Source organism: Cinclus cinclus, chromosome 4, assembly GCF_963662255.1.
Source record: "Cinclus cinclus chromosome 4, bCinCin1.1, whole genome shotgun sequence".
Lineage (NCBI taxonomy): Eukaryota > Metazoa > Chordata > Aves > Passeriformes > Cinclidae > Cinclus > Cinclus cinclus.
In genome coordinates this window covers 69,361,083-69,389,075 of record NC_085049.1, presented here as the reverse complement: position 1 = coordinate 69,389,075, position 27,993 = coordinate 69,361,083, and the positions used below count along the sequence as shown (strand labels likewise).

Sequence of the window (27,993 nt, the reverse complement as noted above, 5' to 3'; positions counted from 1 at the left end):
CTATGAGGGCTGTCTGTTGTATGGGAGCATCAGGTCGTTCTTCAGGGCTTTGTAGAGACTGACAAAGGATTCAGCCCAAGTGTCTTTCTGGTGGCCCTGGGACTGAGCAGCTCTGTAGGCCGTGTAGACCATGGTCAGCACTGTCCTTTCAAAGTCTTCTTTCTTGAGGACCCTTGGGTAGGAAGACAGCCTGCTGCTTAGCCTGCGGATCTCTGTAATGCTCTTGGGGATAATCTCGTTGCAGATGGTGTTGAACTCAGCAGCCTTCCTCAGGGAAGCCAGCTCCTCATCTTTGATGGAGATCCTCTGACTTTTGTCAATGTCAAGCTCAGCTAAAAGGAACTGGTACAAAATCAGAACACAGAAAGCTATTTATTTTCTCCAAGAGACTCCAGACAGAGTACATGTCTAGAGTTAACAGTTTAGAGTTAGAACTAACAATATGTCCTTGGGTCTTTAATGTTTGTCAAATGGAGACAGTTGCACTGTCTGGAGATGGGGGGAAAGACCAAAAAGTTTCTATGTGTTCCCATCCCCCTGGTGAACTATCACACAGCCACAGGTTTACTTATGGGATGGATAAAAGTGACACAAAGCCAGATAATGGATAATCCCAGTATGGACAGGACGCCCAGTCTTGGTTAAGGCTTAAGGTACCATATACTGAACCTCATAAAGCAGGACCACATCTTCCAGTGAGTTTTGTAACACTGGGTTGAGGAAGGCAGCTGAGGACCTCTTGAATCGCTGAGCAGCTGGGAAAAGCATAGCTGGAAAATAGCAATAGGAAAAGAGAAATTTTATAAAGTGCTGAAACCTGGAAAGGCCGACCTGGAACTGAGACTAGACAGAGCAAAAGGAATAAAATAGGTATTTATTGAAAGGATACACTTTGAGCAGTGCAAGAGACTGGCTGGGGCTACACCCAAATCAAATCCAGGATGGATTCCCGGTCCCGAGCTTTTACACTTGTGAGTTTTGGTTCATCTGTATATTGAGGTCAATTATCCAGCCACAGCTCCAGGCTGTGAAGTCTCAGCCCTTGCCCCCTTCCCTTAGCTATTGTTTCTTCTTTTTGGGTAATGGGTGTCCTTGATTCTCTAGCCAGGAAGGAATTATTTTGTCTAGCTACCCTGTGAAGAGAGCTTACTAATACCTAATGTGAAGTCTAAGCAGCAGAGAATCTGAAAAATATAAAAACTAAAACTCAAGGCATCACTGCCTAACACTGACACAAAGCAGCACTTTTCAATAGTACAGTCAAGTAAAAAACACTCCTGCAAAGTATTATTGTACAGTATGGCCTTTCACAGTAAATGAAATGCGTGGCAGGGGCTGCTTTGACCCTGATCTACCAGGGATGGAGGTTTGTTGCAGTGTGTTTCTTGTTGTTCTCTTACTGCCCAAGTTAATGGTTTAGTCCAAAATTATACCCTCCCACCCACCTTGTCAATCTATCCCAAATTACCTGTCAATCTTGCTTTGTGCCAGCCCCCTGCTTGGAATTCCCCTTTGGAGATTCCCTAAAACTGGAGGTCTCATTAGTCCATGTGACCCAGTTTTCCCCCCTACCTCCCTCATTGGACAGTGCCTTTGTGAACCCTACCCTTTACCCTTCCCCAGCATTTCTCCAATTTGCTAAGAATTTGTACCTTCCCCTTGAATCTCCCCCATATTTAAATTGTTGTACCTTCACCGTTTCTGTTTTTTTGCCCCGTGGATTCCCCAAAGTAATAAATCCTTTTTATCCTATGCACAAGACGTCCCTCTCCTCCTTGGCTCCTTGGAACACAATCTGCCAGCCAAAAGGCCATGGAGCCATAGCTCCAGCCACATGTTAGGGATCGTGTTCCCAGAGTGTGACGCGCTCTGGGCACGGGACCGTAGTGGCAAAGTGAGTGCAGCTCTGGTCAGTGCACCAGAGGTTAGCTGTTTGTCCTGGATCCACAGGGTGCCTAGCACAGGGTGCTTTGTTAGCCAAGCCTTTGACTCTCAGTTGCAGCCTCAGAGGTGAAAGGAATAATGATAACTGCAGCAGCAACATAGTCTCAAATACATGTCCTTTTCCTGGATCTGAAAGGGGAAATCAGTACTGACACTGAACAAAACCTACTTTTCCCAGTTGATTCTTGTACTGAGACTCTACATTTCTCCTGCTTTCAATTGTCTGAAAGTTGATCTGTCCTTTGTTAGAGACAGATCCACCAGAGAATAATCAGCTCATCTGTCCTGGGTATTTACACTTGGAAGGAGTGACTCACCCAGATGTCTGTGTCTCTTCACTGGGCCTGTTACCAGCTTAGACAAGACAGCTACATCCAGTGAGGTGAATCCCAGCTTAGTGTGACTTTGCAGTGTAATAACTGGAAAAAACAGAGCCTGCTACCACTAGGTATCTCTTCACCACTGTGAAGTGCACTACAGACATTGTCTCAGGGAAATGAGACAGAAAACACACGTGCAGTCCCTGAACTCAGCACCCCAGTGAAGTAGAGCATTTGTGGAATCAATGACCTGGACAGTCTGGGGTATAGAAAACATCTGATGCTGCTTCAGAGAGACCTAAATGCTTGGAGTTATTAACCAGGTTACTAACCAGCCATGTGCTGTTAAAAAGTCTAAATTACTTTCAGTGCAGAAGGGGAAAACTCTGTTTAGTGTTTTATTTGTGTATTAATATTTGTATATTATTCAGCTCTTAGATCTTGATGTTTGGGTAATCACAATTTGAATTTGTTGGATTTTTTTTCTAATATTCAGGAATAGGAAGTTTTTTTTTTTAACTTGTGCTTATATGACTGCTGGTATGTTTCCCATAAACTTCACTTTTCAACTTTAGTTCTCTTTACCAATAGATAAATTTGGAAACAGGTCTAAGAAAAAAAGGAAACAAATCCCACACATTTTGAAAGGCGTTATGATTCCCCTGTCAGAATTATGACTTATTTTTAGAGCTATGAGTAACATGTAATAGAACATGCAGCTTACTTTGAATTTCTGGAAAGTTTCAACCCACCCATCCTCTACCAGATTTTTTTCCCATGAAATATTTTGACTAAATCAATTTTGTCTGGTTTTGACGAAGTTCTTGTGATGGATTTTGCATGCTGCCTGTAAATAATCTAGATATCATTTAAAACTCTCTCTTCTGGACTTAAAAAAAACAAACAAACAAAAGCTGGAGCAACTATAATTATTTTATGGAAAAGTTGTCTCAACTCTCTGACTACATGGTTCTTCAGACAATTTGTCTCTTTGGGGTTACCCAAGCAGGTGATAAATATACAGCTTATTCAAGGCTCTGTACCCTAAATGCAGCCCTGCTTCCTGGACTATTGGCAAGTGCTGACTTTGTTATAGTTTGGCTTGTTAATGATACTTAAATTCTAGTAAAGCAAGAAGACACAAACCAGAGCCTAAGAACCTTTTCTTATCCAGCATGTAGAAAATGAATCATGATAATGTTAGGTATGAAGCAATTCATACTTGACACAACAAAGGGTATTTTGGCCTTAAATTAGCTAGGGAATAGGTGAAATATTTGGTTGAATTGCAATAAATGTACTGTAGGTAGATACAGAAGTTAGGATGGGTGTCAGGCATACCTGCTCCATCCCTGATATCTCTCAGAGCTTTGCTGGGGCACACTGGAGCTATTCCATTTTTTGCTCCTGACAATTCAAGGATGCAACTGAGTATGTGTGAAGTACTTGAAATTTCAAGCACTAATTGCTGAGTAATTAGAACTTTTATTACCGGGCAATTAAAATTCTAATTACTTAGCAGCTGGCAAAAATCCTGTCCATAATGATGACTATTCACTTTTTATCTCTTTTAGCTTTTAGATGCCCTTTTGGTGAAAACAGCCTCAGAGAACAGAGCACTTCTACATATGCAGGTGGTTTACATCTCAAATATCCCCTGAGCCATGGAAAAAAAATGCCTATGGCAACTTGCTTCAGTGCTATCATGCTTCTTGTCATCACACTGATTATTTTTAATTTTCAATCCATGCAGAGATCCCCACCAAGGAGCTGAGCTGGGAACCACCAGCCCACCAGCTTGAGCCCATCACCACTCACCCAGAAAATCCTCAGCAAAGGACTCACACAAAAATGAATGCCATACTATCAATTCAGTACCAGCCCACTTGCTGAGTCACAGAAAGAAGCAGAGTTTGCCCACCCAGCTCTTCCCAGGATGGCTTAGGTTAGGAGATTCCATGGGGCAAGGGCTTGGGCTGCTCTGTGGTGAGAAGAGATTTTTATGCGTATCAGAAGCATGCCAGCCTCTGCAGCACTGACTCCCTTGTCTCATTATCTTGTTCCCAAAACATATTAAAGTTTGTTACAGTTCTTAGAGACTCTACACAGAAAGTCTTTCGGAGCTCGTTTGTATTTGTCATGGTTATCTGATTTTCCTAATATGCATTTTATTCAGTCCTTCACTTTCTCTTTCTTCCAGCTCAGTAGTCAAATCCTTCCACTGTTTCTCCCTCCACAGTCCTCTCCCTGAATTCACAAGTTCCTCCAAGTCTGTATGAGCACTGGAGCAATCATTCTGATTTTCATTGTACTGACTTAACACGCGTCAGTTGGAGCAAAAAAGCCAAGATATAGAAAGATTTTTCAGTCAGTTTCTGCATTTGATGATTGTGAATTCCTCTTGAAACTTGTTTTGCTGACTTTTACTTCTTCCTGCATTTACTTCCATCTCTGACATGAGTTGTCTGGGGGCATCAAAGAACATTAGAAGAGTTTAGAACTCTTTACTAATTTCTTTCCCAAGGGACTTCTCTATAAAGCTATCAATCAATTGGACATGCAGAGTGATGTGCATGATTTTATGTTGATGTTGCAGCCAATTCATTTCAATGGCAGAAGCCATGAACATCTAAGCAGCAGAGATCCCCCATTAGTATTGACAGAGAAAGCCCAACCCAGTGATCTCTGAAGTCAGTGGAGCGTCTCCTATTAATTCATTGTTTTTATTTCTCTTACGAATGTGTTAAGACATCTGCAACGTAGATATGGGTCCTTCTGTCCGAAGGGCTGGTCAGTCATGTAACAAAAAGCTTATGATTTGCAGAGACAAGTTAGGAAAAATAAGCTGTTCATTATCATTACTGAAGACATTTTCTATTATATACCTACGTACTGCTATGCTCATCCTCTTCCAAATCTCTTCTGCAGAGGAGCCTTGGGAGTTCTGCCTTGCTGCCTGCTCAGGGTCCAGGGCTGGAGGTGGATCGGAGAGCCGCATATCTGAGCACAGCCACCCCCTCCAAGCCTCCCTGCCTGACCCTGCACGGGCTCATCCTGTGCCATGGAGTGCACCACTGCCTCTGCCTGAAGATTGCAGGCAGCCCACACACCTCCTGCTAAGGGTGGTTAGAAGTGCCCTTCAAAACTGGCACAGAAATCTCCATTTTCTGCTTGCTGCAGGAGCCCATCCAGTCTCCTATGGCTCTGTTGACTCAATTCCACTCTCCTTCAAGACTACCCAGGCTCTTAAACAAAAAGAAAGCCATGTTTGCCTACTCATTGACATGCTTCTATCTACTTAGCTGATGCATTTTATGGTTTAAACAACATCACATTTGAGGCTGACAATAGCCTCATTTTTTAGATGTTTTCATCTCTCTGAAGACATTCTGCCAGAATCTTCTGCACTTCATTAGCTGTGTGGTAAATATTTGTGATCCTCTCCCAGGTTTTCCCTGCAGTTTGATTGGTGAGGGTACAGATGTTTAGTTTTGCTTTCCAGTTCATGCATCTGTTCATTATTTCCCGGTTGCTTCCTCTGATGTGTTTGCTCAATAAGCACAGATCATAGCTGCAGGAGTTCTCAGTTATTTGTGCATCATCAATGCCCTTTTCTTCCCCCATGAAAAGGTATGATTTGGGCCCTGTGCAGTCCATTGCTCCAAAACAAGTACATGAACAGTTTCACTGGGGTTATGACTCAGAAGGAACTATTTTAATTGTCATCAGAGGCATGGAAAAGAGTTATTGCTTCAGTAGGACCCTTTTCATGAAAGACGGGAGGAGCAGAGGAACAAGAAGGATTTGATGTGTATGTTGACCTATGACTGGTGTGTTGAGCTGTGAAAGTGGAAATACAAATCACAAAAAGGGCGGGATTATTAAAGGATTAATGTGTTTTATGCACTTTACTGCTTGCCCTGTGCTTGGCTCACCCCCAGAAGGATGCATCTTCACCATCTGCAAGGTGCTTGCACTGTCCTGGGCCTGCAGCTGTTGCAGGGCAGAACGTGAGCTTTGGCTACACTCCCTAACTTTTTGCTCTTCTGTATCAAAACTGCTATATTAGAAATCATTGAACACTTTGTCCCAGTGCAGGAGAAATTGAAAGAGTGGGGATCTGGAGGAAGAATAAGATGAATAAAACAGAGGAAACACACAAAAACTCCTAGAAAGAAAAGAAAAAAAATGTTGCAGTGCTATAGCCTATAATCTGAATCTTGTCTAAATTTGCAGTTGTTCACATAAGTAGCTTCCATGACAACAAGTGCAACGCAAAGACTTTTACATTCTGACTTTAATACATTTAAATAGCCATCACTGGGGGATTAAATCCCAATGCCCCTTAGGAGAACACAGCAGAGAGATAGAGAAAACATTTTAATTATGAAACAACATGAATTAGCAGATGTTTAAAAGCAGCTACCAAGAGAATTTGCCTCTTTTTACTCTCAGTTCATATCTTTGATACCTTAGCTTGTAAGGCTAAACTTAATACTTAACTGTTGACTAAAAGTGAGAAGGGACATTAGCATAATTTTTAGTTATTAAAAAATGGTTAAAGGAAAAGAAAAGCTTTGTCTTGAAAAGTTTTGTCAATAAGGATGTAGGAAGTAGATCTCCCTACAAAAGTTGTCAACAGGCAATACTATTCTTAGGAAAAATAACAGTTTTAAACACTTTAAATTAATAGCAGATTGTATTCAATTCCATAGTGCAACACATTCTCAGTTTTTTTCAAAACAAGCTAGCTTTTACTAATTTATCTCCTTCTTAAGAAAGAAACACATTCTGAAAGGGTGTCTCAGTTGCATAAAACAGAGTCCATTCCTACATAAACTTCTGCACTTCATAAATGGCCTGAGATGTGTGAGAATAGATTAATGTGCAACACAGTTCCCATACAAAAAACTAGAGTGGTAATAGCCTGTCTAGCTACTTGGCACAAATGAGAAATATAAAGGTGTGTTATAAAGCCCAAAAAACCATTATGCTTGCAGAAATGGATATAGCTAGAGAAGAAAATGGTTTGGCTGAGCCTGTGTTTGTGAGAGGTGGAGGATATTTACATTTATGACTTAAGTGAAATGGTTTCAAAGATTTCACTAGCACCAACCAACTAAAATGGTCTGAGAATTTACTCCCTCATATGGAATTTCCATTATGCAGCATTTTCGCCTGTTCCCAGCCTGACACAATGTATACTGTGTTATTTATTCTTCCCTTGGTGTGATAAGGAGGGGTTCCCACTGGGAATTATTTATGCTCATTAAAAAAACATTCCAGTCAGCCAGGAGAGGCCTTTAATATGCTGGAGTAAAGTTGCTGCAGAAGGTTTGAAGAGGAAAAAATGCACACAGAGAAATTGAAGGAAACGAAGAAGTGAAATACATTGTTATTTTGTCCTTCAGTTTGCTGCTATATTACCACAAACTGGGAATAGACTATGACAAAAATGTATAAGTGAAGGGCAGCAACAAAGGAAAGAAATATCAACCCTGCTCCACAGGTTTAACACATAGGTAATAAATAATTGTGGTAACACAGTTAATTTCAGGCAGAGTCAGGAAATGGAGCAGAACTCTGTATTCCTATCTTCATTGCAGAGCCACCTCTCCTTCACTATCTGTGTTGCTCACAATGGTCCTAATCCAAGGGAAAGACACCAAGCAGTCTTAATTAAACACATTTGAAATGGTTTCTTAGAATACAACCATGATCCAATCTAGTTCTATTTGTACCAGGAGGCAGCAAAGAAGGGAGTGAGGGAAGGGAGTGAAGGAAGGGAGTGAAGGAAGGGAGTGAGGGAGTGAGGGAAGGAAGGAAGGAAGGAAGGAAGGAAGGAAGGAAGGAAGGAAGGAAGGAAGGAAGGAAGGAAGGAAGGAAGGAAGGAAGGAAGGAAGGAAGGAAGGAAGGAAGGAAGGAAGGAAGGAAGGAAGGAAGGAAGGAAGGAACACAGCAGGGTGTTTGTGTTTTGGTGCTGAGCAGTGGGGAAGCTCCCAAGGAGCAGAATGAAGCATCTGCCTTTGCTGTTGAGCAATGGAGAGAGAGGAAAGGAAATCAGAGCTCTGTTTCACAGGAAAAGACAAAACTACAGCACCTCCAAGAGCTTCCTGCATGGTACTAGAACTGCTCTGGAAGGAAAGCCCTTCAACACCAAACCCCTCTCATGAGTTCTCTGCCCTTTGTCTAACACCCTCACAGAGCCCAAAGGGGTGGGCTCAAGCCTTGTATGTCCTCCCAGGTATGTATTTCCTCAGAGCTGGTTCACTGGGCACAGAGAAAATGTATTCACTCAGGAGTTACTGGCTGGGTCTCCTTTGTGTCCTGGAAGGCAAAGGTGATGCTTGGCGAGGGTTTTGCTGAGCCTGACCTAATGGAGCTGTAGCTGCAAGGGGCAGCTCCTGCCTGGCACTCCTCCTTCCCTTTGTGCTGACACCAACACTGACAGACACCAACAATGACAGACACCAACACTGACACTGACACCAACACTGACAGACACCAACACTGACAGACACCAACAATGACACCGACACCAACACTGACAGACACCAACACTGACACCGACACCAACAATGACAGACACCAACACTGACACTGACACCAACACTGACAGACACCAACAATGACAGACACCAACACTGACACCGACACCAACAATGACAGACACCAACACTGACACTGACACCAACACTGACAGACACCAACACTGACAGACACCAACACTGACACCGACACCAACAATGACAGACACCAACACTGACACTGACACCAACACTGACAGACACCAACAATGACAGACACCAACACTGACAGACACCAACAATGACACCGACACCAACACTGACACCAACACCAACAATGACAGACACCAACACTGACACCGACACCAACACTGACACCAACACCAACAATGACAGACACCAACACTGACACCGACACCAACACTGACACCAACACCAACAATGACAGACACCAACAATGACAGACACCAACACTGACAGACACCAACACTGACACCGACACCAACAATGACAGACACCAACACTGACAGACACCAACACTGACACCAACACCAACAATGACAGACACCAACACTGACAGACACCAACACTGACACCGACACCAACACTGACAGACACCAACACTGACAGACACCAACACTGACACCAACACCAACACTGACACCGACACCAACAATGACACTGACACCAACACTGACAGACACCAACACTGACAGACACCAATGCTGACACCGACACCAACAATGACAGACACCAACACTGACAGACACCAACACTGACACCAACACCAACACTGACACCGACACCAACAATGACAGACACCAACAATGACAGACACCAACACTGACACCGACACCAACAATGACAGACACCAACACTGACACTGACACCAACACTGACAGACACCAACACTGACAGACACCAACAATGACAGACACCAACAATGACAGACACCAACACTGACACTGACACCAACACTGACAGACACCAACACTGACAGACACCAACAATGACACCGACACCAACACTGACAGACACCAACAATGACAGACACCAACACTGACACCGACACCAACAATGACAGACACCAACACTGACACTGACACCAACACTGACAGACACCAACACTGACACCGACACCAACACTGACACTGACACCAACACTGACACTGACACCAACACTGACAGACACCAACAATGACAGACACCAACAATGACAGACACCAACACTGACACTGACACCAACACTGACAGACACCAACACTGACAGACACCAACAATGACACCGACACCAACACTGACAGACACCAACACTGACACCGACACCAACAATGACAGACACCAACACTGACACTGACACCAACACTGACAGACACCAACAATGACAGACACCAACACTGACAGACACCAACAATGACAGACACCAACACTGACACTGACACCAACACTGACAGACACCAACAATGACAGACACCAACACTGACACTGACACCAACACTGACAGACACCAACACTGACACCGACACCAACACTGACACTGACACCAACACTGATACTGACACCAACACTGACAGACACCAACAATGACAGACACCAACACTGACACTGACACCAACACTGACAGACACCAACAATGACAGACACCAACACTGACACTGACACCAACACTGACACTGACACCAACACTGACAGACACCAACAATGACAGACACCAACACTGACACTGACACCAACACTGACAGACACCAACAATGACAGACACCAACACTGACACCGACACCAACACTGACAGACACCAACAATGACAGACACCAACACTGACACCGACACCAACAATGACACCAACACCAACAATGACAGACACCAACACTGACACCGACACCAACACTGACACCAACACCAACAATGACAGACACCAACACTGACACCGACACCAACACTGACACCAACACCAACAATGACAGACACCAACAATGACAGACACCAACACTGACAGACACCAACACTGACACCGACACCAACAATGACAGACACCAACACTGACAGACACCAACACTGACACCAACACCAACACTGACACCGACACCAACAATGACACTGACACCAACACTGACAGACACCAACACTGACACTGACACCAACACTGACAGACACCAACAATGACAGACACCAACACTGACACTGACACCAACACTGACAGACACCAACAATGACAGACACCAACACTGACACCGACACCAACAATGACAGACACCAACAATGACAGACACCAACAATGACAGACACCAACACTGACAGACACCAACAATGACACCGACACCAACACTGACAGACACCAACAATGACACCGACACCAACACTGACACCAACACCAACAATGACAGACACCAACACTGACACCGACACCAACACTGACACCAACACCAACAATGACAGACACCAACACTGACACCGACACCAACACTGACACCAACACCAACAATGACAGACACCAACAATGACAGACACCAACACTGACAGACACCAACACTGACACCGACACCAACAATGACAGACACCAACACTGACAGACACCAACACTGACACCAACACCAACAATGACAGACACCAACACTGACAGACACCAACACTGACACCGACACCAACACTGACAGACACCAACACTGACAGACACCAACACTGACACCAACACCAACACTGACACCGACACCAACAATGACACTGACACCAACACTGACAGACACCAACACTGACAGACACCAATGCTGACACCGACACCAACAATGACAGACACCAACACTGACAGACACCAACACTGACACCGACACCAACAATGACAGACACCAACACTGACACTGACACCAACACTGACAGACACCAACAATGACAGACACCAACACTGACAGACACCAACAATGACACCGACACCAACACTGACACCAACACCAACAATGACAGACACCAACACTGACACCGACACCAACACTGACACCAACACCAACAATGACAGACACCAACACTGACACCGACACCAACACTGACACCAACACCAACAATGACAGACACCAACAATGACAGACACCAACACTGACAGACACCAACACTGACACCGACACCAACAATGACAGACACCAACACTGACAGACACCAACACTGACACCAACACCAACAATGACAGACACCAACACTGACAGACACCAACACTGACACCGACACCAACACTGACAGACACCAACACTGACAGACACCAACACTGACACCAACACCAACACTGACACCGACACCAACAATGACACTGACACCAACACTGACAGACACCAACACTGACAGACACCAATGCTGACACCGACACCAACAATGACAGACACCAACACTGACAGACACCAACACTGACACCAACACCAACACTGACACCGACACCAACAATGACAGACACCAACAATGACAGACACCAACACTGACACCGACACCAACAATGACAGACACCAACACTGACACTGACACCAACACTGACAGACACCAACACTGACAGACACCAACAATGACAGACACCAACAATGACAGACACCAACACTGACACTGACACCAACACTGACAGACACCAACACTGACAGACACCAACAATGACACCGACACCAACACTGACAGACACCAACAATGACAGACACCAACACTGACACCGACACCAACAATGACAGACACCAACACTGACACTGACACCAACACTGACAGACACCAACACTGACACCGACACCAACACTGACACTGACACCAACACTGACACTGACACCAACACTGACAGACACCAACAATGACAGACACCAACAATGACAGACACCAACACTGACACTGACACCAACACTGACAGACACCAACACTGACAGACACCAACAATGACACCGACACCAACACTGACAGACACCAACACTGACACCGACACCAACAATGACAGACACCAACACTGACACTGACACCAACACTGACAGACACCAACAATGACAGACACCAACACTGACAGACACCAACAATGACAGACACCAACACTGACACTGACACCAACACTGACAGACACCAACAATGACAGACACCAACACTGACACTGACACCAACACTGACAGACACCAACACTGACACCGACACCAACACTGACACTGACACCAACACTGACACTGACACCAACACTGACAGACACCAACAATGACAGACACCAACACTGACACTGACACCAACACTGACAGACACCAACAATGACAGACACCAACACTGACACTGACACCAACACTGACACTGACACCAACACTGACAGACACCAACAATGACAGACACCAACACTGACACTGACACCAACACTGACAGACACCAACAATGACAGACACCAACACTGACACCGACACCAACACTGACAGACACCAACAATGACAGACACCAACACTGACACCGACACCAACAATGACACCAACTCCAACAATGACAGACACCAACACTGACACCGACACCAACACTGACACCAACACCAACAATGACAGACACCAACACTGACACCGACACCAACACTGACACCAACACCAACAATGACAGACACCAACAATGACAGACACCAACACTGACAGACACCAACACTGACACCGACACCAACAATGACAGACACCAACACTGACAGACACCAACACTGACACCAACACCAACACTGACACCGACACCAACAATGACACTGACACCAACACTGACAGACACCAACACTGACACTGACACCAACACTGACAGACACCAACAATGACAGACACCAACACTGACACTGACACCAACACTGACAGACACCAACAATGACAGACACCAACACTGACACCGACACCAACAATGACAGACACCAACAATGACAGACACCAACAATGACAGACACCAACAATGACAGACACCAACACTGACAGACACCAACAATGACACCGACACCAACACTGACAGACACCAACACTGACACCGACACCAACACTGACACCGACACCAACACTGACAGACACCAACAATGACAGACACCAACACTGACAGACACCAACAATGACACCGACACCAACACTGACACCAACACCAACAATGACAGACACCAACACTGACACCGACACCAACACTGACACCAACACCAACAATGACAGACACCAACACTGACACCGACACCAACACTGACACCAACACCAACAATGACAGACACCAACAATGACAGACACCAACACTGACAGACACCAACACTGACACCGACACCAACAATGACAGACACCAACACTGACAGACACCAACACTGACACCAACACCAACAATGACAGACACCAACACTGACAGACACCAACACTGACACCGACACCAACACTGACAGACACCAACACTGACAGACACCAACACTGACACCAACACCAACACTGACACCGACACCAACAATGACACTGACACCAACACTGACAGACACCAACACTGACAGACACCAATGCTGACACCGACACCAACAATGACAGACACCAACACTGACAGACACCAACACTGACACCAACACCAACACTGACACCGACACCAACAATGACAGACACCAACAATGACAGACACCAACACTGACACCGACACCAACAATGACAGACACCAACAATGACACCGACACCAACACTGACACCGACACCAACACTGACACCTACACCAACAATGACAGACACCAACACTGACACCGACACCAACACTGACAGACACCTACACTGACACCGACACCAACACTGACACCGACACCAACACTGACAGACACCAACACTGACACCGACACCAACACTGACACCGACACCAACAATGACAGACACCTACACTGACACCGACACCAACACTGACACCAACACCAACAATGACAGACACCAACACTGACAGACACCTACACTGGCACCGACACCAACACTGACAGACACCAACACTGACACTGACACAAACACTGACAGACACCAACAAACTCCAACACTGACACCAACACTGACCGACACCAACACTGACAACAACACCAAGACCGACACTGACACCAACACTGACACAAACACGGGCAGACACCAACACTCACACTGACACCAACACGGACAGACACCAACACTGGCACAAACACTGACACCAGCACTGACAGAAACTGGCAGATACCGACAGACACCAAAGGTCCAGTTTGAACCACAGACCTAGCAGGGGGTAGTATGAAATCTTATTTCGTGATCACATGACAACTCAGAAATACCAGGGACCCTGGAATTATTCACTTAAGCCACCTGTAAATTATTTCAACTGGCAAATAAATTCCAATGTCTGACAGTGGGTCTGGGACCAGTCTCTGATCTGATTGCCAACTATTATTATTTTATTCATGTATGAGCTGCTCACACACATGTAAAAACAAGGTAATCCTCACCCTCACTAAGTACAAATATCACAGAACTGAGGAGTAATAAATATTAGACTGACCAATTCTTCTCACTCCAGTTAGAAAAAAACAGAAACGTCTTCCCTTTTCCTTCAGATCCCCATCCAAATTGAAATAAAATTTTAGGAAGTGAATACATAAATACCATTTTTCTGCTTCCTTTGCTCTGGGATTTCACTTGCTTTTCAAAAACAGGGAAATCCCAGCTGCCTTTCCAGCTGCTCATTGAGCTCCAAATGTCAGTGCACCTGCTGGGGTTTTCTTAATGACATGAATATGTGCTGGATGAGAAAGGGTATAAATCAGCCTTGCCCAGTAAACAAAAATAATGGGGATACTGGGTCCTTTTTGTAAAGAAATGTGTTCCTTTTGGAGGCAATGCCTTTTCAAATCATTGTATGATTTCTAATAGTGACAATTAAGGTAAGAAGTCTGAGAAAGAGACTCAAGACTTGAAGATGGACTTGGGTTTGTCTCTGAACTGGACAGGTACAGCTACTTTGCTACATGAGCAGACCATGAGGAATGGAAAGGTGGGCTGTATCCCTGGGTGACAGTCATGTTTCTCCTGGAGACGTGAGAGGATCAGCAAGGGAAGACATCTATTCTGTCAAGTACACACCTGTATGTGCCCCGTTTGGACCCTATTATGTTAATGCTTGCATCTATGTGGAAATAATATTAAAATATTAGTGAAGCTCAACTATAATCCTCCACTGAATCTGATCAGTGGATTTCAATGTGTGCAGATGCGATGTTGGGCCAAGACAATCTTTGTGATATTGCCATAAACACAGCACAGAAATATAAAGGATGAAGGTAAGATGGGTTGGGTATATAGCTGCATCCTCCATTTCACAAACACATATATGGGATTTCCATTTTACAAAGCTGACATTTTTCCAATCTTCATTGTTATTCCAAACTCTCCTAAAACCTGTCTATTTCTAAATCTTTCAGGTTTCAAGATCTGCTGAAGTAAACTGAGACTGACATACAACTGGATTCCCCATTAAATACAGAAAGCCTTGCCAAAACTTGGAATGTTGCAAATTGTTGAAGGCTGCTGGACACTGTGGGTGAGATCCTCAGATGACCTGAGCTGGCACCACCAGCCCTGTGATGCTGCTCTGCTGGCAGCCAGGTCACAGAGAGCCCAGCTCTGTGAAAGACATGCTTGGGATCACAGAGGAGACAAGAAACGTAGAGCCAGGGTTACAGAAATCTTACAGACAACAGAATAACTCAAACATCCTGTTTCCTGAGGAGAGAGACCTGAAAGGCACAAAATGCTGACAGCTGTGCCTGAAGTTGATGGAAATTCAAAACCTTTCTCAACCTCTTTCACTGCTGCAGTTCCTGCCCCTACAGGTGCCATCTCCCTGTGGCTCCCAGCCCAAGAGGACCCTGCCAATTTGTCACATGTGTTTGATTCAGTGCTCTTCTTCCTTAACGTACACCCTCTTCTGGACCCCTTTGAGCTGAACTTGTAAAATAGATTTTGGCTTATGGGAAGATAATGTAAGTAAATGTTAAGGAAAAAAAAATATTACCTCATCTTCTAAATTTAGGATAAATAAATTTAGAGAAAAGGAGGAAGGCCTGATTTCCAATGAAACCCTCTAGCATGCTGTTGACTGAAAACAGCTGGGAGTCAGTGTTTGTTTTAACTCGTCTGTGTGTGAAGGCATTATTACTGTGGAGAAGCACTTTAAATAAGATGCTGTGATACTCACTGTAAATCTCATTCTGTTTTTTCCTGTATTTGGGCTTTCCTCTTACTAATTCAGAGACACTCTGAAGCTTGCATAATGAATGAGCTTACTTAGAAAGTTTTTGCTGCTGTGTGAGTTACATCATGCCAGAGAAAAATCTTCTGGTCAGCCTGCTGTCTGTTGCTTTGGCCTACAGAATCACTCCTTGCCAAAGCTGGACTTCAGCGTGTGAAATATCTGTATGACTGATCTTCCTCAGCTTGCTAGTGATGGTGATCTCCCAGGCAAGCTTATAGACACCACCTGGTTATGAATATGTGATTGATACCCATCTTACATTATTTTCATATGATTTCCTTTTGTCAAGTTGGGACAATCATTGTCTGAGATACTGGAACACAATAGTCATTTGTAGGGGTAGATCAACATTTAGTATGGCCACAACATAAGGCAGGGACTATTTGTCACGTAATTTATAATTCTAAACGCTAGCCCCAGTAATCTTTAAATTCTGCTTCAACCTCCAAGTGACAAGGATTAAGGATGGATGAAGGAGAATGAAAACTGGCTTGTCATGGCTGAGCTCCTTGGATTAGTAGCTGTTAACCATTGTGTTGGGTTAGAGACAGGCTGCCAGGAGCACGCTGCTTTGTTATGAAAGGAACGCTCAGAAGGTGATTTATAACTTTGTCTAAATAATACATGCATTAATTTGTCAGCAAAAGCACCCATAGGGAAATGCATTGGGCTTGAAAACAGCTCAGTAAACCACAGCGTGTTCCAGCAGTTGCTCCCAGCTGGAATTGCAGTGAAAAGGACTGGCACTCTTTTCCACCTCAGCGGGCAGACATCCAGGGGGTGATGAGCTCCAGCCTCGGGTCCAGCAGCACTCACCTGCAGAGGAATCAGGGAAGACAGATCTGCCTCTCTGACAGCTTGCATCTTGGTGGGTAGCATGAATTCAACCAGGAGGGAAAAGCTCCTGGGGGAACATCACAGGTGGGTGTGAAAAGCTGCTGGGAATGACACACATTTCCATGTTTGATCATGAAAATAGAAAGGGAGTATTTAACACGGGACAAGTTGGTGACGCTGCCAAATTTATGCAAGTAGAAACTGAGCTCTTTGCCTTGGTGATATTTTACTGCAGAGTCCCTCTATTTTCCTTTGGAGGGTCTAAGTGCACGTTTTTCAGCTCTGGCATTCACTTTGGCTGGACCACACTGTCTGTGAGCAGCACGCACAGGGAGTGGGGCTGACATAACTGGGTGCACGATGGATTGATGGGCTATGGCACATGCAGCTAGTCATTCAGGGTTTGAAGGGGATCCAGAAATTCCAGCAAGTGTCCGGCAGTCTGATCCCAAAATACAGCTTCTGGCTAGAAAAGGAGCATCTTTCTAGGGAAATACAATTTGTTACAGTATCCCTAACACGTAGGTATTTACCAGGCAGATTCTTCAAAACCAGACTTCATCACCTGAAGCCCGCAGCACTTCCCTGCAGTGAAGGTGGAAGATGCAGCCCCATGGCAACACTACTCCCCAGTCTGTGTCCCTGCCCCACCTCTCTCACTCCCACTGCTAAACATCTCCATCCTGCTCTCTGCCTTCCTGCAGGATTCCCTCCATCCCTAACATGCAGCAGTGCCCAGGCCTCAGCCAAATCTTCCCTCAGGGCAGCAGGATGGTTTAAGGGAGAGATCAGATGCTATGCTGCCCATTCTTTCCACACTGGCTTTTCCCAGATGTCCTGTGTGTCAACATCATCATCCTCCCTCTGCTAGAGAGTCCAACAGGACAGACACACAGTGTCCCCTGCCACTTGGGCCTAACAGGGGCTGAGACATCTAATTTTTGCTGATTGCATCTGGTTCCTGCTATGGAACAGCCCGGCGTGCAAAAATCTTTAGATACTTTTCTATCCTCACTTCTTTGTGAGGACCTGAGTGAGCTTTATGTTTGCTAAGTACAAGTCAGGGTGAGACAGCCCCTTTGAGTTCTGTTTATTAAAAACCTGGCAGTAGAAAGCAGCAGAACAAGTAATGTATACATTTTTATCATTAGACTATTACCTTCCAAAACTTTCTGCCAAATTGGCATGGTAATCCAGGAGAACAGAAGCTGCTGCAACTATGAAAAATGGATGGTTTCACTCAACACATGCTGTACTCTATTAGGAGGTCCACAAGTAGTGTTTAACTGGAAATGGAGTTTGTTCAGTGCCAAGCAATGAAAAATGACAGTAAATAAAAAATGAAGCATATTTTCAATGTCTTTAATTTAAAAAGGGGGCTTAAAACACGAATAGTTCCCTGAGACATAAAATCTGTGCTTAATAAGTAAATTCAATAAACACTTTTTGTGTCTTCAGAGCCAAGAATAAACAAAAATAAACAAATAAACAAAATGTAATAGCTTTGAGCATTATGAAAACCAGGAAGGAAACTGAGGACTTTCAAAACTTGATGCATTCTTCCAGGGACTGATAGGGAGATACAGGGACTTGTACAGTTGTGGTGCTCTTTCTTAGTCCTCGAAAACTGCAAGATTTCTGCAGCTTCTGTGGAATAAAACAGGCTGTTTCTTTGGCAGTGGCAGGAGTCTTTTTGCATACCTACCTAATGTAGAAGATCAAAGGGAGGGGTTAAAAAAGTGAAGAAATCCTGACACACTGATGATTCAGTAGCAGTAACTTTAATTCTTATACGGTGACTAGAGCTCACAGACTAGAAGCTTTCAAACTCCTGGTAGGATGAGAGGTTGTTGGGCGCTAGAAGTAAACTTGAGTCCTGCTTCCATGAGAAAAAGGCAGAGCCAGCTCTAAAGAAAAGCAACCATTCCAAGAGCCTGAGAGGCAGAAGGGTAAGATGAAGACCAGCTGTGACAGATGGGCATCTGCAGAAGTGTGGGTTCAAATGGGGATGCATAACATGCTGACAAGAAAGACAGTGCTACTCTAATCTTGATGTGGTGCACTTTAATATTAATTTCCCATCTATATTTATATATTTTCTCTCTCTCTGCACCTTTCCTTTATCTTAATTTTTCTTCTCCTTCATGCTATTTTCATTTTTGTCTCCAGCTCTTTCTCTGTTCTTTGTCTGCATACCTACCCTTTGCTTTTGTCTCCCTCTTTTTGGCTCAAATTATTTCTGCCAGACTGGAAAGTCTCTACTCTTCCCAAGACAGAGAAGAGATTAGAAGCATCAAGTCCTTTTGTGGCACGCCACCACCTGCCAAATGGATGAAGATGATTAAATCCGGATGTTCTGGCTTGCAGCAGATATCCACATCCAGTCCAGTGCAGTCAACTCTCTTTACAATAAGGCAGAACCTATCTGAAGTGTTCTCCTTCCACTGCGCCCTGCCAGGGGGTGAGGAGTCACAGAAGACCTTGTGAGTTTGGGTCTCCAACGTGAGCACACACGTGTGATTTGGGTCTCCAAGCACAGCACTGTCCTCCCACTGTCCCATTTCCTCCCAAATAACCTCTGAGCACTGAACAACGTATTTTCCCTTTCTCAGCATCTTTTTTCAGCTACCCACCTGGCTCCTCCTGAGCAGAGGGAGACTCAGTGGTTTGGAGCCTGGCTCCTGGCTGGTGACCTGTTTCCCTGTGGCTAGGGAGGAATTTCCAGAGGATGAGTGGTATGCAGGCTGCTCTCAGGGGAACTGGGGGGGCTGCCAAACCTAACCAGCAAACTGGGCCAGGAGAGGCCTCACATATGCTTTCACCAGAGGAAAGGAATGTCTTTGGAAACTGGGAGTAGTGGAGCTTATTTAACATTGCTTCTCTCCTCCTCCCATTCTCAGCCCCCAGGCTGACCTGAGCCTGTGCTGTAACAAGCACTGTGGTAGAGAGAGCAGACAGGTTATTGCTGCAGCCTGGAGCATCTCAGTGAGGGTGGTGGGAGATTCTGGCTGAGGCTTGGTCACCACAGCTTGTGGTGCAGATTTGGGCTGGTTTAATGTCTCTGAACGAGCAAGTATGCTGTAGGGGATAGGTCATGAAGCTGCCGTAGCAACTCCCAAATTAAACAGGATTTGGGTATGAGAGATGGGCATAATAGAGACATACAGGATCCCTGCCTTGACTTTCTTTCCTTCCAGTTAGAGAGAAAACCCCATAGATAACAGTTCCCTTGGGGTTTTTTTTGTTTGTGTTTAATAACAAGTGTCATTTGCAGCTTATTCTCAAGTTGCCTAATTTTTTTTTTCCTTTTAATGATGCTTTGATATATTTTCCCCTCTTCTTCCTAGCATCAGTTCTCTCTGTACAGCTGACCTGCATCACCTTCACCCAGGCCAGTGCCATTTTGCTGAAAAACCCTTTAAATAACAAATAACTGATTTGGGCTGGAAGATTTTAAGAAAGCAAGGAAACAAAATTCCAAATAATGAATTGCAGCCTTACTCCTGAGAGCAGAAAAACAAGTGCTGACTTTTGTCACACTGGTTTGCACATTGAAGTGCTTTTAGAGTGAAAGCAAAGGCCAGGTTTGTCCACTTCAAACCAAGACACTCACTCACTCATCTCCCTGTTTTGCTGCAGCCAGGTCCATGTACCCAGCTGTTTTCTCTGCAACTCGGATGGATTCAGCTCCTCTCAGCAGAACCACTGGGCTGAAGAGAGATTCAGGCAGTCACCAGCTTCTCCTCCAGCACCCCGGGCTTGCCCTATGGGTCCTGCCCTGCTCTGAGCCTAGGCGCAGGCAATAAATGCAAAGTTAATTGCTGCCCCATTCGGTTCTTTACCTCAACAGTTTACATCTTGCCTGTCACCACCCAAATAATCAGAACCTCTGCAGTTCATTAAGGCCTGCTGACTTTCCTTTCAATGAGATTGTACAATTCAGTGCTTCAGACAGATTCCTTTCTGCATGAGAAGTCATTACACTCCTGATGAATTTGGCATGATCTACCCTGGGAAAACAAGAGAAAGCACTTCATGCTTCAGAAACATAATTTAAAAGAAAAAAGAAAAATCACAGCTACTAACAATACACAGGACTAAACACATACAGCCATCCTGAAGAGATCTGGGGAAAGAGATTTAATGACTCTGCGCTACACAACAAAAAGGATGCTAATATTTCCTCTCCTGAATTACACTGAAAATTCTCTGGAGAAAGACAGACTATCTTTTATTCTGTGTGTTTGCATAATGCCAGGTACTACTGAGGTGTCTGAGCCCAGCAGTTGAGTGTAAGGTAATCAGGAAGGGACTCACAGTGTTTTAGTCTTTGCATGAGTTATTTCATTCATCACAAAACTGCCTCACCTATGGAAGAGAACACTGGCTGATGAACAGGCACTAAGAGCTGTGAGATGGTTTTTAGAGGTCAGGTGAAGGGAGCTATTTCCAGGTGAAAGTGGCTTAAAGGACAGGAGGTGCTTCCCAGATGAGCTTTGGCTGGGACAGCAGGACCTTTGTGCAAACTAATCCAGATCCCAGACAGCTCCATTCCTGGAACTGGGGCAAACAGATGTGACACTACAGCATGCAGGAATTCTGAAAAAGGTGACCAAAGTGGCAGCAAATGTCTAACTGACTTGCCAGTCCTCAGAACTGGGAAGGAACTGGGATCACCAGGAAGATTCTACAGGTGCCACTTTCAGCAAATAGATCTCATTTGGTCTAGGACATATCAAAGAGAAAACAGCCTTATGTGATGTGTCTTCCTCTTGTTGTTTACTCGGGTTTCCTCAGAATTGTCTAGTTCCTCTCTCTTAACTTTTACTGTATGAGCAGCAAGCTTTAGCCATTTTTTGGCTGCTTCCTGTGGTGAATACTCTCAGAATCACTTAGGTCCTTCCTTCCTAACCTCATGACTGCTTTTATAGAGTACAAAATCCATCTGTGATCTAAACTAAAATGTGAAAACTTCCATAATCTATCTTCCCTCTAATCTCATCAGAGTTTAGCATCTTCACCCTAGAAGAGATTTGAAACTTAGATTTTTGGGTTTTTTTAAATATCTTCTGCATGTCTTTCAGCTTCAGGTACCCACTGTGAATTCTGATTCAGGGATCATCCTCCATGCAGGTTAAATCAATTAATTCTGGCACTAAAGGAGCATTTGGGGAATCAGAACACACTAGAATGGATTTTGATTACAGTCACAGCCATACCTTTCTGTAGATTTACCTATAATGGTTAAAATCCATTCAGAGACTGTGATATTCCAGCTGGCTTTGCAGCACCAGGCAGCTTTACTAACAGCTAATCCCTTTCTTAAGACCTTCTTTAGGAGATGCCTTCATCTCCTTACAGACAAGGTTGCAATGTTTGGTGCAGAAATAATTTGCATCAGCCCACAGACTTGCATTCCCAGGAACTGGGCAGACTCATGGAACAGACTCTGGGTAGGTGGGGAAAACTTCTGCAGCAGATCAGTCATGCCTTTTGCAGCTCCAGCCAAGTTGTTGGAACGGGCCCAACAAGCAGGGAAGTTGGGGAAATTGAGGCAGTTTTCCAAGTGATCACATGAGAACCAGAGGAAAGGGAAATATTGCATTTTCCTCATAAGAAGTAATGTTCTTTACACAGCCAGGCTTAGACAGACCTGGTGCTGTTCCATAGCCTTTCATATCTTTCATTTGCACTGTGTGTTTTAAGAACTGGGTAACAATGTCTTTATAGAAATTAAAGGAAGTTGGATGGACATTACAATTTAAAAAATTCTGGTAGCTGGTCCAGCTAATGTAACTTCTTTTTATGCTTGGACCAGGTCTTAGGAAACCTCGTCATGTATCAAATAACACAGACCACAACCTGGTTTACTGAAGGACCACTGGGTACATAAATGTGTATGTGTTTGACCATTTTGTGTTGCAATTACAAGCTGTGTTCAGACCACTTCCCTTTGCCCACGCTGCCCAAGCCAAAAATGTCACACAAGAGTTACTGTCAGTCATGGAATCCCAGAGGTTGCTCAAGCAGGGAATACCTGGCTGTAGGGATGCAATATGAGATGCAGCTGGGAAGAGAGGGAAATAAGATGAAAAGGAGTGGGGATTAAGGGCATGCTCTAATTTCTGAGGCACTTGATCTTTGCACACACAGCAGAGATCACCAGCAACCAAATGACTGTAGAGATTAGAGTATATTAAACAGTAGATTAGAATATATGAAACAGTGCTTCCTTACAAAAGTACTGGCTGGCTTTCTAGCGACAGCCAGTCTCTCTCTCCTGCATAGTTTTCCCTCTCCTGGAACTGGAGAGCTGCCAGCCTGCTCCAGCTAACTCCACAAGCAGAAGTAGCAGGCAAAAGTTACTCAGGCAGCAGCTGCTCCATCAAACCCCCCAAACTAGAGCAAATACTAAGAGTTTGCAATGTTGTGGGCAAATCAAGGAGGATGGACCTTCTGTTCTTTCAAGCAACTCCTTCTGCAGAAAACCTTTACAGATAGCAGACTGGCTCCCTGGTGCTCTGAAACCACCATTTGACTTCCACCAGCCACTAGAGACTGGGTAGAAGATAATGCACATGGACCAGATAGATCAGGATGGAAATGTAATGCTGCTTTTGAGGTCTGTAAGGAAGAGCACAAACTCCCCAGAAGCATGAAACCTCTGTGGTGCTGATATATCCTGTTGACACTGATGGGTGAAAAGCATTCTACCTTCTTGTTTTGTGACTTTCAACATCTCCTTGTCCAGCCTCCACTGAGGGGTAAACTTACCCTTGCAACAGTTTCTGCCCTGTCCAAAAGCCACAACCATAAGAAAACTGCATCTTCCCTCCCTGAGTAAACCCACAGCAAGAATGCTACTGTTTGTATGTCCCATTTATTAGAATCAGGCAGCCTTTACAGCAAATAAAGTCCAGTCAGCTGAGATGTGCTCATAAGGATTGCCTTAAGGTTTCTCCTCAGGGAACAGACAAGTCTTGTAATGCTCATAAGGCTTTCTTCTGCTCTCCAGTGAATTGGTACTTCTCAAAGTTTGATGGAAGCAACTGGCAAGCAGTGACACTGGTTGCCATAGCTGCAAGGAAGGGGGGTTTTTTTGCTTATTTTTGTTGCCAGAACCCAGGATTTGTTCCTTGGTTTCTTCAGAAGAAATATCTCTTAAGACCTGGAATTCTTATTTGCAACTTGAAGAATTTGCATGACCTCACCTATGCCATTGCATAGGGAGTAATACTGAGTCAGTAGAGACTCAGTCAATAACGTAATTAAAGTTTAATTACCTCTTTTCATTATCTTTTTTCCTTAGACAGAAGCTTCACAAAAATCTGAGAGGATACTTCCATACAGCTAAGCCTACAAAAGGCTCAAGGACACTTGATGTTGACAAGACAACTATTTCATCATCACTCAGGATGTTTCTTTGTTAAACATATCCATCCTAGGGACTGACTTTTGCCTGTGACTTCTGGACCCGTGTCCACAGCTCAATCAAGCCAGGCTGAGGAGTATGTGTGAGATATTTAATGCATAGGGCTGAGGCAGTTTTAAAAGAAAAAGGAATGAATAAAAGTAATAATGCCCTCTGTTTTCCTGCCAGAAATGGTTTTTGTTGTTGTTGTTTTTGTTTGTTTGTTTTTTGGTTTTTGTTTTTTTTCCCCCCACTCATTGATGCTTCCAAGCAAAATGAAAAGCGAGGCAGCAGTTGGGAGTTCCCAGTCACCAGTCAGCATGAGTGTGTTCATCTTTTCTTATGTCTGGGTTTTCCTTGAGCCAAAGCTCGAATGACTGGTTACAAGGGTTGGGGATCCCAGGCTGCCCCAGTGCTCCCCAGTGGAAAAAGGGTCAGAGCAGGACATCACTGTATACAACACAACAATGCTCATTTCTGCTGCAAACAGCAGCTGCTGGCAATTAAAGCAAGACCTTTGCCCTACTGTTTTGTAAACAACCTGGATGACAAGTCAACACGGATATGATACACAGATCTGTCTTTCATTTCCGTCAGACCAGATGCTGATCTGTCTTTGCCTTTTCATGGCAAAACTCAAATCAGGACTTGGATAAGACTTAAATGACTGAGGTTTAACCTAAACAAGACTCAGTTGTCATTTGTGGAGGGAGGGAAGAGCTCTGAGTGTGCAGAAGAATGTGTCATTTCTCAGTACTCAAATTCTATCTCATGTTTCTAAGCAATTCAAAAATTAAGGCAGTTCTTGGGTCCTCTCAAGATACTGCAGATTTTGTTGGGTTGACACACAGTTCAAGGGAGTGGAGGTTCACTGAAGTAGTTATTAATGAAGGAGTCATGCCTCTAAAATATCTTTAGAGCAGAATAGTCCCAGCAGATGTGGAAAAGAAATCTGGTTTCCTCCTCAGAAAATGCCTGCACACACTATTTGTGTCAAATGAACTCCTTATCACAACAGGGAGTGAATCTTCCCTCCCCTCTGAAATCTCCAAAAATAGGCACTAGAGCTTCCAGTTTGAAAAAAATATCTGCTTTCCCAAAAAGGCACAATAGAGTTCTGTTCTTTTTCTTTAAATATTCATGGTGATTAAAATTGAACTTTAATAGTTGCATGAATTCCTTTTAGGGTTGTTATGTTGTTTAATTAAAAAAGTGTCTTAGCAAAAGTGAAGGACATCCTTAAATTGCACAGTGATTATGATATGAAATTGAATTCCCTTTTATTTTTTTAACTTTTTTCCATTTCTTAGGCAAGGTGACATCATTCTTCTAAAGGGTGGGGCTGTGGTTTTTTTTAAATTAATACATACAGATCTAGTTCTGATTTTCTCACATTTTTGTGTCACTGCTGGAACAACAAATTCTCACCTACAGAATTACAGGATCTTATGACAAATATTGATGCTATTTCCTGTCTTATACCAGAATAGAAAAGTAAGGTACATGCAGGTACAATAACTCATGCAATATCAGCCAAGAGTCTGATGAAAAAGTTGTGGACAGAACCTGCCATGTGAGTCCCAGGGCAATACCCTGCCAGAGATCTCCCACTTACATGGATTTTTGAAAGGAGTAATTAACCATTGTAAGGAAAAAAAATAAGCATTTGTACAGCCTGAGCCACATTGTGTAGCTCTTCATCAATTCCCCCAACCATTCCCTCTCCTACAAAGTCAAAACCAAACCCAAATGGCAGACTGGAATGGTACCAGCTATGACGAGGAAGACATGGGAGACTGGAGTAGGGAGGGAGGCATTTGAATACTCTACTTTTTTTTTTATAGGACTCTTGTTCCTTTAAATATCTGTGAATCTCAATTTCAGAACCAAAGAAACCTTTTGGGAGGTGTTTCCTTTCCCTGCTTCCAGCAGCTACTGAACCAGTGCCAAATACCAGAGGAGAGAATAAAACCAAAAAAGGGAAAGGACATCATCACTAGCTTTGAAGCAAGCATCTCCTATGCAATCCAACAGTCCCCAAACATTCCATATGCTGCTGTCACACTTAAAAAAAAATGACAAACATGTCACGACAGTGTATTGTCACATTGGCAGCTGAAGCCTGCCAACACACCAGGTCCCTTTCTGTGTTATGTGTGCTCCTCTACCAGGGCAAGGTAGCAGCATTCCCAGGTACCTTGCACAATCTAGGCATTCCTTGCTTTACTACTGCCAGGTATCTTCCTGCTAGAGCAGATTATGCCACCTGTGCCTGCACAGGCTTTCACTTCAAGGTTTCAAAATCTATATTTTTTTGCTAATGCATGAGATTCATTACAAAGAAGAGGAAGAAAAGTGCAACAATGCAATTCTGGTTCTTGGGCTATTTGATATATTTTTATTATAATGAAATACATATATCATTTTACCTTTTTGCACTTATTCATGTGTATTTTTTATTTATCTATATATTTTTTAGCTGACCTGTTAAACGGAGAAAAAAAAATTCAGGTTGCAAAAAAATTATGGTTGTGTATACATATATATATATATATATATATATATACACACACACATGTATAGTGCAACATAATTTCAGACCAAATCTACAACTCAAATTTTTCTCTTAAATAGTTTTTCAGGTTGAAATCTTACCTCTGCTCCATCTGTGGGTCACAGTGGCATGAGTACTGTAATAGAACAGCAGCAGCACCAAAGCCTTCCAAAGCAT

At 43.9% G+C, this 27,993-nt stretch overlaps 1 protein-coding gene across 1 annotated transcript; it reads right to left on the bottom strand.

Moving 5' to 3' along the window:
• On the bottom strand, nt 1-27,993 carry FAM180A (family with sequence similarity 180 member A). The gene is made up of 3 exons (XM_062491513.1): nt 27,918-27,993; nt 670-770; nt 1-342 (listed from the first exon to the last, which is right to left on the bottom strand). The coding sequence occupies exons 1-3, from the start codon at nt 27,991-27,993 to the stop codon at nt 1-3; spliced, it is 519 nt and encodes a 172-aa protein (XP_062347497.1).